Source organism: Cherax quadricarinatus, chromosome 22 (genome assembly GCF_038502225.1).
Source record: "Cherax quadricarinatus isolate ZL_2023a chromosome 22, ASM3850222v1, whole genome shotgun sequence".
NCBI classification, from domain to species: domain Eukaryota; kingdom Metazoa; phylum Arthropoda; class Malacostraca; order Decapoda; family Parastacidae; genus Cherax; species Cherax quadricarinatus.
The window spans coordinates 1,699,170-1,712,112 of record NC_091313.1 but is presented as its reverse complement, the minus strand read 5'-3'; the positions used below and the strand labels follow the sequence as shown (position 1 = coordinate 1,712,112).

General features: G+C 39.2%; 1 protein-coding gene across 1 annotated transcript in view; it reads right to left on the bottom strand.

The window, feature by feature from the left end:
• Positions 1-12,943, bottom strand: part of LOC128689845 (jouberin-like) — a 79,672-nt gene that overhangs the window by 53,023 nt on the left and 13,706 nt on the right. Inside the window, exons 7-8 of the mRNA XM_070087451.1 lie at positions 7,092-7,231; positions 2,481-2,861 (exon numbers count right to left, since the gene is read on the bottom strand). Of these exons, the coding sequence (XP_069943552.1) occupies positions 2,481-2,861; positions 7,092-7,231 (521 nt within the window). The remainder of the gene's footprint in view (positions 1-2,480; positions 2,862-7,091; positions 7,232-12,943) is intronic.

The window sequence follows — 12,943 nt, the reverse complement described above, 5'->3', positions numbered from 1 at the left end:
AGAATTTATGCGTATAGATACGTCAAACACGGTATCTCCCATGACGTATATATACGACCTCGACAGTCAAAGGGTTAAGGGAGGAACATGGCAACCGACCTGGTAGCACAAGCTATCAGGTCCAACTCACACCCACCCACATCCACTCATGTATTTATCCAACCTATTTTTAAAGCTACACAATGTTCTGGCCTCTATAACTGTACTTGGGAGTTTGTTCCACTCATCCACAACTCTATTACCAAACCAGTACTTTCCTATATCCTTCCTGAATCTGAATTTTCCAACTTAAAACCACTGCTGCGAGTCCTGTCTAGGCTAGATATTTTCAGCACACTATTTACATCCCCTTTATTTATTCCTGTCTTCCATTTATACACCTCAATCATATCCCCCCTAATTGTACGTCTTTCTAGAGAGTGCAGATTCAGGGCCCTTAGTCTATCCTCATAGGGAAGGTTTCTGATACATGGGATCAACTTTGTCATCCTCCTTTGTACATTTTCCAGGGCATTTATATCCATTCTGTAATACGGTGACCAAAACTGTGCAGCATAATCTAAATGAGGCCTAACCAAGGATGTATAGAGTTGAAGAACAACCTGAGGACTCCTATTATTTATGCTTCTTGATATGAAGCCAAGGATTCTATTAGCTTTATTGCAAACACTTATGCACTGTTGTCTTGGTTTCAGATTACTGCTAACCAGAACTCCTAAATCTTTTTCGCAATCCGTAATATTAAGATCTACATTATTTAGTTTATATGTGGCATGGTTATTGTCCTGTCCAACATTTAGAACTTTGCATTTGTCTATATTAAACTGCATCTGCCACTTCTCCGACCACTGCATCAGTCTATTCAAATCTTCCTGGAGTGCTCTAATGTTCTCGTCGGAATGAATTCGACGGTCTATTTTGGTGTCATCGGCAAATTTGCTGATGTCGCTCTTTATGCCCTCATCTATGTCGTTTATGTAGATTGTGAACAGCAGGGGGCCCAACACTGACCCCTGTGGAACACCGCTCGTGATGTTTCCCCACTCTGATTTCTCCCCATTTATGCAAACTCTCTGCTGCCTATTTGTCAACCATGCCTCTATCCAGGAAAAAATTTCTCCTCCTATTCCATGTGCCTTAATTTTCCTCAATAGTTTCTGATGTGGGACCCTGTCAAAAGCCTTACTGAAGTCCATATACACAATATCATATTCATTACCATGATCTACCTCCTCAAATACCTTAGTGAAAAAAGTTAATAAATTCGTAAGGCAGGAACGCCCCTTTGTAAAACCATGCTGAGATTCGTTGATTAATTAATGCTTTTCAAGGTGGCTACGAACTGCCTCGGCAATTATTGATTCCATAAATTTTCCCACTATGGAGGTTAGGCTTATTGGTCTATAGTTCGAAGCTAAGGACCTGTCACCTGCTTTGAAAATAGGTATCACATTTGCCATTTTCCACTTATCTGGCACTATGCCAGTTTGTAGTGATATGTTGAAAAGATTAGCCAAAGGTTTGCTAAGCTCCTCTTTACATTCCTTTAGAACCCTTACATACAGTTCATCAGGGCCTGGGGATTTGTTAGGTTTTAATTTATCTATTTGCCTAAGGACCATGTCACTTGTGACCCTAATCGTGCACAGTTTATTATCATCCTGTTCTACATAATTTATCATTTCTGGAATATCGTTGGTATCCTCCCGTGTAAAAACTGAGAGGAAGTATGTGTTAAAAATTCTATACATTTCCTTATCACTGTCAGTGAGCTGACCCAAGGAACTTTTGAGTGGGCCTATCTTGTCCCTGATCTTACTTCTGTTTGATAGGAGTGAATGGAGACAAATGTTTTTTAATACTTGAAGTGCTGTTGGAGTGTGAGCAAAGTAACATTTATGAAGGGATTCAGGGAAACCGGCAGGCCGGACTTGAGTCCTGGAGATGGGAAGTACAGTGCCTGCACTCTGAAGGAGGGGTGTTAATGTTGCAGTTTAAAAACTGTAGTGTAAAGCACCCTTCTGGCAAGACAGTGATGGAGTGAATGATGGTGAAAGTTTTTCTTTTTCGGGCCACCCTGCCTTGGTGGGAATCGGCCAGTGTGATAATAAAAAAAAAATACTGTATAAACATTTAAAAATATACTAAAAATGTTAAAATGGTACATATAGTATAGTAGGTAAATAAAACCTAGATTTAATGGCAACTAATGACTATTGTGGTAGAGATAAATTGTCTTGCTTTTACTATAAAAATAATGGACAATTCTGTAACTAAGGAATTTGTTGCTTTCGAATCATCTGACCCAGCAGATTTTGTCCCTTATTTCCATATCATATTAAACAAAGGTCCACTAAACTGAAGGTTTATTATAAAAGGCTGAGTTTCTAATGAAAATATATACATCTATATCCACATTTTCTGCGATGGAAAATCAATAATGTTTACTATGAAGATCATTTATTAATCAAAACGCTCACCTAAGAGCTGGACGAGGATTCTGGGGAATGGAAATTTCCTGCAAAGTGATGTACAGTGATGATGGATATTTGTTCCTACAACCACTTCTCCACCAGCTATGAAGGTCTTGATAATTCACCTTGACAGACTTCCTGGGTCTCCATAACTGCAACCGTAGTTGATGACCAATATTAAGATGATTATTAGCTCCTCTTATCTTAAGGAATGCCCAAGCAAATGTCATCCATCCACAGTTGTTTGATGAAATGCCGAAGTTATTTGTTGATGAGATTGGGAAGTCCATTAGCTGAAAGAGTATGATAACTGGGGAATCAGATGATGTGAAGTAGTTACTTGGCTCATTGATTATCAACTGCTCTTCCCACTTGCAATAGAGACTCCTGAAATGTAAAAAAAAAAAAAAGAAATTGATCATATTACCTGGTTTAATTTCAAACAGTAAACTCTTACTTATTCATCGCTTGGCAGATATGCAATCAAAGCACAAGTAAAAAAATCTAGATCATTTATGGTGGCTTGTTTATCCAGGCACCATCCTTCTGATATTAAGATTACACTGCCATTCAGCCTTTACATTCACAAAGATAAGGAGAATAGAAGCAAGGAGAATAGAAGCATCAGGGAAGAGAGAGGTGAAGGTTTATAAACTAAAAGAGGAGGCAGTTAGGGTAAGATATAAACAGCTATTGGAGGACAGATGGGCTAATGAGAGCATAGGCAATGGGATCGAAGAGGTATGGGGTAGGTTTAAAAATGAAGTGTTAGAGTGTTCAGCAGAAGTTTGTGGTTACAGGAAAGTGGGTGCAGGAGGGAAGAGGAGCGATTGGTGGAATGATGATGTAAAGAGAGTAGTAAGGGAGAAAAAGTTAGCATATGAGAAGTTTTTACAAAGTAGAAGTGATGCAAGGAGGGAAGAGTATATGGAGAAAAAGAGAGAGGTTAAGAGAGTGGTGAAGCAATGTAAAAAGAGAGCAAATGAGAGAGTGGGTGAGATGTTATCAACAAATTTTGTTGAAAATAAGAAAAAGTTTTGGAGTGAGATTAACAAGTTAAGAAAGCCTAGAGAACAAATGGATTTGTCAGTTAAAAATAGGAGAGGAGAGTTATTAAATGGAGAGTTAGAGGTATTGGGAAGATGGAGGGAATATTTTGAGGAATTGTTAAATGTTGATGAAGATAGGGAAGCTGTGATTTCGTGTATAGGGCAAGGAGGAACAACATCTTGTAGGAGTGAGGAAGAGCCAGTTGTGAGTGTGGGGGAAGTTCGTGAGGCAGTAGGTAAAATGAAAGGGGGTAAGGCAGCCGGGATTGATGGGATAAAGATAGAAATGTTAAAAGCAGGTGGGGATATAGTTTTGGAGTGGTTGGTGCAATTATTTAATAAATGTATGGAAGAGGGTAAGGTACCTAGGGATTGGCAGAGAGCATGCATAGTTCCTTTGTATAAAGGCAAAGGGGATAAAAGAGAGTGCAAAAATTATAGGGGGATAAGTCTGTTGAGTATACCTGGCAAAGTGTATGGTAGAGTTATTATTGAAAGAATTAAGAGTAAGACGGAGAATAGGATAGCAGATGAACAAGGAGGCTTTAGGAAAGGTAGGGGGTGTGTTGACCAGGTGTTTACAGTGAAACATATAAGTGAACAGTATTTAGATAAGGCTAAAGAGGTCTTTGTGGCATTTATGGATTTGGAAAAGGCGTATGACAGGGTGGATAGGGGGGCAATGTGGCAGATGTTGCAGGTGTATGGTGTAGGAGGTAGGTTACTGAAAGTAGTGAAGAGTTTTTACGAGGATAGTGAGGCTCAAGTTAGAGTATGTAGGAAAGAGGGAAATTATTTCCCAGTAAAAGTAGGCCTTAGACAAGGATGTGTGATGTCACCGTGGCTGTTCAATATATTTATAGATGGGGTTGTAAGAGAAGTAAATGCGAGGGTCTTGGCAAGAGGCGTGGAGTTAAAAGATAAAGAATCACACATAAAGTGGAAATTGTCACAGTTGCTCTTTGCTGATGACACTGTGCTCTTGGGAGATTCTGAAGAGAAGTTGCAGAGATTGGTGGATGAATTTGGTAGGGTGTGCAAAAGAAGAAAATTGAAAGTGAATACAGGAAAGAGAAAGTTTATGAGGATAACAAAAAGATTAGGTGATGAAAGATTGGATATCAGATTGGAGGGAGAGAGTATGGAGGAGGTGAATGTATTCAGATATTTGGGAGTGGACGTGTCAGCGGATGGGTCTATGAAAGATGAGGTGAATCATAGAATTGATGAGGGGAAAAGGGTGAGTGGTGCACTTAGGAGTCTGTGGAGACAAAGAACTTTGTCCTTGGAGGCAAAGAGGGGAATGTATGAGAGTATAGTTTTACCAACGCTCTTATATGGGTGATGAATGTTGCAGCGAGGAGAAGGCTGGAGGCAGTGGAGATGTCATGTCTGAGAGCAATGTGTGGTGTGAATATAATGCAGAGAATTCGTAGTTTGGAAGTTAGGAGGAGGTGCGGGATTACCAAAACTGTTGTCCAGAGGGCTGAGGAAGGGTTGTTGAGGTGGTTCGGACATGTGGAGAGAATGGAGCGAAACAGAATAACTTCAAGAGTGTATCAGTCTGTAGTGGAAGGAAGGCGGGGTAGGGGTCGGCCTAGGTAAGGTTGGAGGGAGGGGGTAAAGGAGGTTTTGTGTGAGAGGGGCTTGGACTTCCAGCAGGCATGTGTGAGTGTGTTTGATAGGAGTGAATGGAGACAAATGGTTTTTAATACTTTACGTGCTGTTGGAGTGTGAGCAAAGTAACATTTATGAAGGGGTTCAGGGAAACCAGCAGGCCGGACTTGAGTCCTGGAGATGGGAAGTACAGTGCCTGCACTCTGAAGGAGGGGTGTTAATGTTGCAGTTTAAAAACTGTAGTGTAAAGCACCCTGCCTTGGTGGGAATCGGCCAGTGTGATAAAAAAAAAAAAAAAAGTTAACAAATAAGTATCAATTATTATTTAACATAATAATTACTAATTAAACAGCAACTGCCCAGGGAGGTACTACCGTCCTGCCAAGTGAGTGTACAATGAAAGCCTGTAATTGTTTTACACGATGGTAGGATTGCTGGTGTCTTTTGTCTGTCTCATAAACATGCAAGATTTCAGGTACATCTTGCTACTTCTACTTGCACTTAAGTCACACTACACATACATGTACAAGCATATATATACACACACCCTTCTGGGTTTTCTTCTATCTTCTTTCTAGTTCTTCTTCTTGTTTATTTCCTCTTACCTCCATGGGGAAGTGGAACAGAATTCTTCCTCAGTAAGCCATGCGTGTTGTAAGAGGCGACTAAAATGCCGGGAGCAAGAGGCTAGTAACCCCTTCTCCTGTATGTATTACTGAATGTAAAAGGAGAAACTTTCATTTTTCCTTTGGGCCACCCTGCCTCAGTGGGATACGGCCGGTGTGTTCAAAGAAAGAAATTACTAATTGTAAGAAATTCATTATTTGCCTATTAAAATAAAAACAGGTGTACTGTTTGCCTTTGATATACTTTTGATATACCTTTGAAGAATTTCGAGAGTATATCTACTCTCTTATAGGTAGTAGGTTGGTAGACAGCAACCGCCCAGGGAGGTACTACCGTCCTGCCAAGTGAGTGTAAAACGAAAGCCTGTAATTGTTTTACATGATGGTAGGATTGCTGGTGTCCTTTTTTCTGTCTCATAAACATGCAAGATTTCAGGTACATCTTGCTACTTCTACTTACACTTAGGTCACACTACACATGCATGTACAAGCATATATATGTATATATACACATCCCTCTGGGTTTTCTTCTATTTTCTTTCTAGTTCTTGTTGTTGTTTATTTCCTCTTATCTCCATGGGGAAGTGGAACAGAATTCTTCCTCCGTAAGCCATTCGTGTTGTAAGAGGTGACTAAAATGCCGGGAGCAAGGGGCTAGTAACCCCTTCTCCCGTATAAATTACTAAATTTAAAAAGAGAAACTTTCGTTTTTCTTTTTGGGCCACCTTGCCTTGGTGGGATACGGCTGGTTTGTTGGAAAAAAAAAAAAAAAATCTACTCTCTGAGCCCGGCCATGGGCCAGGCTCGTCTGGTGCTCGCCTGGTCAACCTGGCTGTTGCTGCTGGAGGCCCGCTAGGCAATCCTGGAAGGCTTTTAACTATTAAGCAAAATTCAACAAACAAGTGATGTGATATCAACATACAGTGATGCAAGTGGTAACACTTGGCAGCTTGCTGCATTTAAGGTGGTGCGGCAGCAAATTGTAAGTGATGTTGACCCTTAGATACTATTAATTGTGCATGGGGTCACATGTCTCCTCCCAAACTCAAAAAAAAAAACACATTTTATAGTGATTTGAGGATAATAACAACTGATAAATACTCTTTTCCGAACTTTTTTTTTGCCATATTAAAAACTTACAATACCACAACTGTATGAAACAAGGGAAGAAGCTGTGCAAATCACCCGATATATAATTGCTGTATATAAACTTAAGTTTTTACCTCACAATAGGTGATATTAGTGCTGAGATGTGCATAATATTCAGCACAACTTTTCAATAAATAACTGAACTTATTATTCACAAAACTCAATGCTTAATTTACCTTTCCTTTTTCATATCATATGACTGTGTCATGATGGGCAGGATGTAGTGAACTTCCCTCCCCTCATAATAGGATGTTACTTTACGATCTTTACTTGATTTCTGGAGCCAATGGCCTGTGTCTGAGTTGCAAATGTGTACCTGAAATATGCAGTAGTTCTGTTAAAGGTTGAAACATTTGGACCATCAAATTAATGATATACATGTAGTACATGTATAGCTGAACCCCTGATATAGAAAGGTAATAAGTAAAAGAGAGAGAGAAGCAATAGATCAACTAAAAAACTCTTGTGGCATAATGGCAACCAAAACAGAATTGTTCAGATGTGAAGCTTTAGTAACAGTTCGGCTGAGAGTACAGTGATAGTTAGAAAACATTCTCTGAGATACTTTTAAGAGGATTACAACCAAATTATAAGAAATACTTTCTCCCACAACAGTTTGACTGTTGCTGCACCACTTAGTGTTTACTATAATTATTTAAATTTGCACTGTTGTTCAGTGATTGCTCTTCTCTCATTACATCTATATACAGTAGACCCCCGACTAACGATCAGCTCCCAACTCGACCAATTCTGTAAGTGTATTTTTTTAAGTGCTTTTGTAGGTGTATTTTTGGGGGTCTGAAACGGACTAATCTAATTCATAATATTCCTTATGGGAACAAATTCGGTCTATAACGGCACCCGAACAGACTTCTGGATTGAAATAATATCGTTAGTCGGGGGTCCACTGTATATGCTGTCCTTATCCTGTCCTGCTCCATCCACTATCTTTCTGCTTTTGAATCTAGAATTCACTACCTGAACCGGTAAAGGATCCCCTGAATACTTATAAATTTAGGACTTTGCTTAAAAATCATTTCATCTCTCAATACTAACCAAAACAACTTATAATCAGCATTTTTTTTTTTTTTTAACATGTTGGCCATTTTCGAAAGAAAGAAAAACCCAAAAAGAAAGAAAAAACTTTCATTATCAGTCAACACTTTCACCATCACTCATACATAATCAGAGATGCCCAGATAAGACAGTTGAGATAGTCACTCCAAACTGCCAATATCCCAAACCCCTCCTTTACAGTGCAGGCACTGTACTTCCCATTTCCAGGACTCAAGTCTGGCTAACCGGTTTCCCTGAATCAGTTATTATATTATATGACCTCTAGTCTATGAAACATCTACATCTGCCAATCCATGAAATATTACTGCTTGAACCATTAATTGTAATACTGCTTCTATTATGTGCAACTTCAAGATTATTATTCTTATAAACTTCCACCTTGACTACCTCATATTAGTATTAAAATTAAATAAAGAATTTAATCTTAATACAAAGATTAACCACTCATATCTTGTCTAAATTTAAGTAATTATTATGTACAGGCCAGCCATCACTAATCCGGCAATCAGTTATCCGGTTCCATCAGTAATCCGGCACTATTTTCGGCAAGCATAATTTCAAATTACCAGGGTTGCCACACCAATCAGCTACTGTTTGGTGGTGCTACTTGCTGTATAAGTCATTTCAATTTCTTTTTCTCCATTTATTGTTATAACCTGCTCACTTTTAGCCCTAGCCATGGTTCCATCGAATAAAAGAAACACTTTGTTGTATAAGGCACCTACACCGTACATTGTCCATCACATAGCCAAGAAAATTTCCAAATCAGTAGGAATCCTTTCCAAGATACGATAACATGTACCACAAATGACTCTCCTTACCCTGTACCACTCTCTAATATATCCTTACCTCACCTATGGTATTTGTGTCTGGGGCTTAACTACAGCTAACCACCTTAGACCCTTAATAATCCAACAAAAAGCTGCTGTGCAGGTGATAACCAGCTCCTGTGCTAGTCAGCACACCCCACCACTTTTCAAAAGACTCAACTTGCTAAATATACAAGACATACATTCTTTTTCTTGTGCTTGCTACATATACAGAACATTAAACTCCACTGTAAACCCTCCCCTAAAACTACTCCTAGACAGTTACAACAGAATGCACAGTCACAATACAAGGCATAAGGCACTTTTAGACATCCCTCGAGTCAGTCTCTCACTATGCAAGAACCCTATGTACATAAAAGGCCCGAAGATCTGGAACTCGCTACCGGAACAGGTCAAGGATCCCCTGACAGCTTATAAATTTAGGACTTTGCTAAAAATCATCTTATCTCACAATATTAACCAAATTAAACAAACATATGCTAACTAGTTTTATTATGTGACCTCTAGGCTCTTAATTCTACAGATCCATAAAATAATGCTTTTTTTTTTAAGAAGTTGGCCATCTCCCACCGAGGCAGGGTGACCCAAAAAGAAAGAAAATTCCCAAAAAGAAAATACTTTCATCATCATCATTCGACACTTTCACCTCACTCATACATAATCACTGTTTTCGCAGAGGTGCTCAGAATGCAACAGTTTAGAAGCAAATACGTATAAAGGTACACAACATATCCCTCCAAACTGCCAATATCCCAAACCCCTCCTTTAAAGTGCAGGCATTGTACTTCCCATTTCCAGGACTCAAGTCCGGCTATATAAAAATAACTGGTTTCCCTGAATCCCTTCACTAAATATTACCCTGCTCACACTCCAACAGATCGTCAGGTCCCAAATACCATTCATCTCCATTCACTCCTAACACGCTCACACATGCTGGCTGGAAGCACAAGACCCTCTCCCACACAACCTCCTTTATCCCCTCCCTCCAGCCTTTTTGAGGATGACCCCTACCCCGCCTTTCTTCCCCTACAGATTTATAAGCTCTCCATGTCATTCTACTTTGATCCAATCTCTCTAAATGACCAAGCCACCTCAACAACCCCTCTTCAGCCCTCTGACTAATTCTTTTATTAACTCCACACCTTCTCCTAATTTCCACACTCTGAATTTTCTGCATAATATTTACACCACACATTGCCCTTAGACAGGACATCACTGCCTCCAACCACCTCCTCGCTGCAGTATTTACAACCAAAGCTTCACACCTATAAAAGAGTTGGTACCACTATACTTTCATACATTACCTTCTTTGCCTCCATAGATAATGTTTTTTGTTTCCACATATACCTCAATGCACCACTCACCTTTTTTCCCCCATCAATTCTATGATTAACCTCATCCTTCATAAATCCATCCGCTGACATGTCAACTCCCAAATATCTGAAAATATTTACTTCTTCCATACTCCTCCTCCCCAATTTGATATCCAATTTTTCTTTATCTAAATCATTTGATACCCTCATCACCTTACTCTTTTCTATGTTCACTTTCAACTTTCTACCTTCACACACTCTCCCAAACTCATCCACTAACCTTTGCAATTTTTCTTTAGAATCTCCCATAAGCACAGTATCATCAGCAAAAAGTAACTGTGTCAATTCCTATTTTCTATTTCATTCCCCATAATTTAATCCCACCAATCACCTGAACACCCTAGCATTTACTTTTTTCACAACCCCATCTATAAATATATTAAACAACCAAGGTGACATTACACATCCCTGTCTAAGACCTACTTTTACTGGGAAGTAGTCTCCCTCTCTTCTACACACCTTAACCTGAGCCTCAATATTCTCATTAAAACTCTTTACAGCATTTAGTAACTTACCACCTATTCCATATACTTGCAACATCTGCCACATTGCTCCCCTATCCACTCTATCATATGCGTTTCTAAATCCATAAATGCAATGAAAACTTCCCTACCCTTATCTAAATACTGTTCACATATACGCTTCAATGTAAACACTTGACCTACACATCCCCTACCCACTCTAGAACCTCCTTGCTCATCTGCAATCGTACACTCTGTCTTATCTCTAATTCTTTCAATAATAACCTACTGTACACTTTTCCTGCTAAACTCAGTAAACTAATTCCTCTATAATTTTTACAATCTCTTTTGTCCCCTTGTCCTTTATATGAAGGAACTATACATGCTCTCTGCCAATCCCTTGGTACCTTCCCCTCTTTCATACATTTATTAAACAAAAATACCAACCACTCTAACACCATATCCCCCCCCCCTGCTTTTAACATTTCTGTCATGATCCTGTCAGTTCCAGCTGCTTTACCCTCTTTCATTCTATGTAATGTCTCATGCACCTCCCCCACACTCACATCCTGCTCTTCTTCACTCCTAAAAGATGGTACACCTCCCTGGTCAATGCATGAAATTTCCGCCTCCCTTTCTTCATCGACATTTACAAGTTCCTCAAAATATTCCCGCCATCTACCCAATACCTCCATCTCCCCATCTACTAACTCCCCTACTCAGTTTTTAACTGACAAATCCATTTGTTCCCTTGGCTTTCTTAACTTGTGTAACTCGCTCCAAAATTTTTTCTTATTTTCATTAAAATTTCATGACAGTGCCTCTCCCACTCTATCATCTGCTCTCCTTTTGCACTCTCTCACCACTCTCTTCACCTTTCTTTTACTCTCCATATACTCTACTCTTCTTATAACACTTCTGCTTTGTAAAAACCTCTCATAAGCTACCTTTTTCTCTTTTATCACACCCTTTACTTCATCATTCCACCAATCATTCCTCTTTCCTCCTGCCCCACCCTCCTATAACCACAAACTTCTGCCCCACATTCTAATACTGCATTTTTAAAACTATTCCAACCCTCTTCAACTCCCTCACTACTCATACTTACACTAGCCCACCTTTCTGCCAATAGTCGCTTATATCTCACCCAAACTTCCTCCTCCCTTAGTTTATGCACTTTCACCTCTCTCTTACTTGTTATTGCTATTTTCCTCTTGTCCCATCTACCTCCTACTCTAACTGTAACTACAACTAAATAATGATCCGATATATCAGTTGCCCCTCTATAAACATGTACATCCTGGAGCCTACCCATCAACCTTTTATTCACCAATACATAATCTAACAAACTACTTTCATTACGTGCTATATCATACCTTGTATATTTATTTATCCCCTCTTTCATAAAATATGTATTACTTATTACCAAACCTCTTTCTACACATAGCTCAATTAAAGGCTCCCCATTTTCATTTACCCCTAGCACCCCAAATTTACCTACTACTCCCCTCCACAACATTTTTACCGACTTTAGCATTGAAATCCCCAACCACAAGTACTCTCACACTTGGTTCAAAACTCCCCACGCATTCACTCAACATTTCCCAAAATTTCTCTCTCTCCTCTACATTTCTCTCTTCACCAGGTGCATGTACGCTTACTATAACCCACTTTTCACATCCAACCCTTATTTTACTCCACATAATCTTTGAATTAATACATTTATACTCCTTCTTTTCCTGGGATAGCTTATCCTTCAACATTATTGCTACTCCTTCTTTAGCTCTAACTCTATTTGAAACCCCTGACCTAATCCCATTTATTTCTCTTCACTGAAACTCTCCCACCCCCTTCAGCTTTGTTTCACTTAAAGCCAGGACATCTAGCTTCTTCTCATTCATAACATCCACAATCATCTCTTTCCTATCATTCGCACAACATCCACGCACATTCAGACATCCCACTTTGACAATTTTCTTATTCTTATTCTTTTTAGTAATCATTAGAGGAAGAGGGGTTACTAGCCCATTGTTCCCAGCATTTTAGTTGACTTTTACAACACGCATGGCTTACGAAGGAAAGATTCTTATTCCACTTCCCCATGGATATAAAAGGAAAAGTAATAAGAACAAGAACTATTAAGATAAAATCAAAGAAAACTCAGATGAGTGTGTATAAATAAACATGTACATGTATGAGTAGTGTGACCTAAGTGTAAGTAGAAGTAGCAAGACGTACCTGTAATCTTGCATATTTACAAGACAGACAAAAGTCACCAGCAATCCTA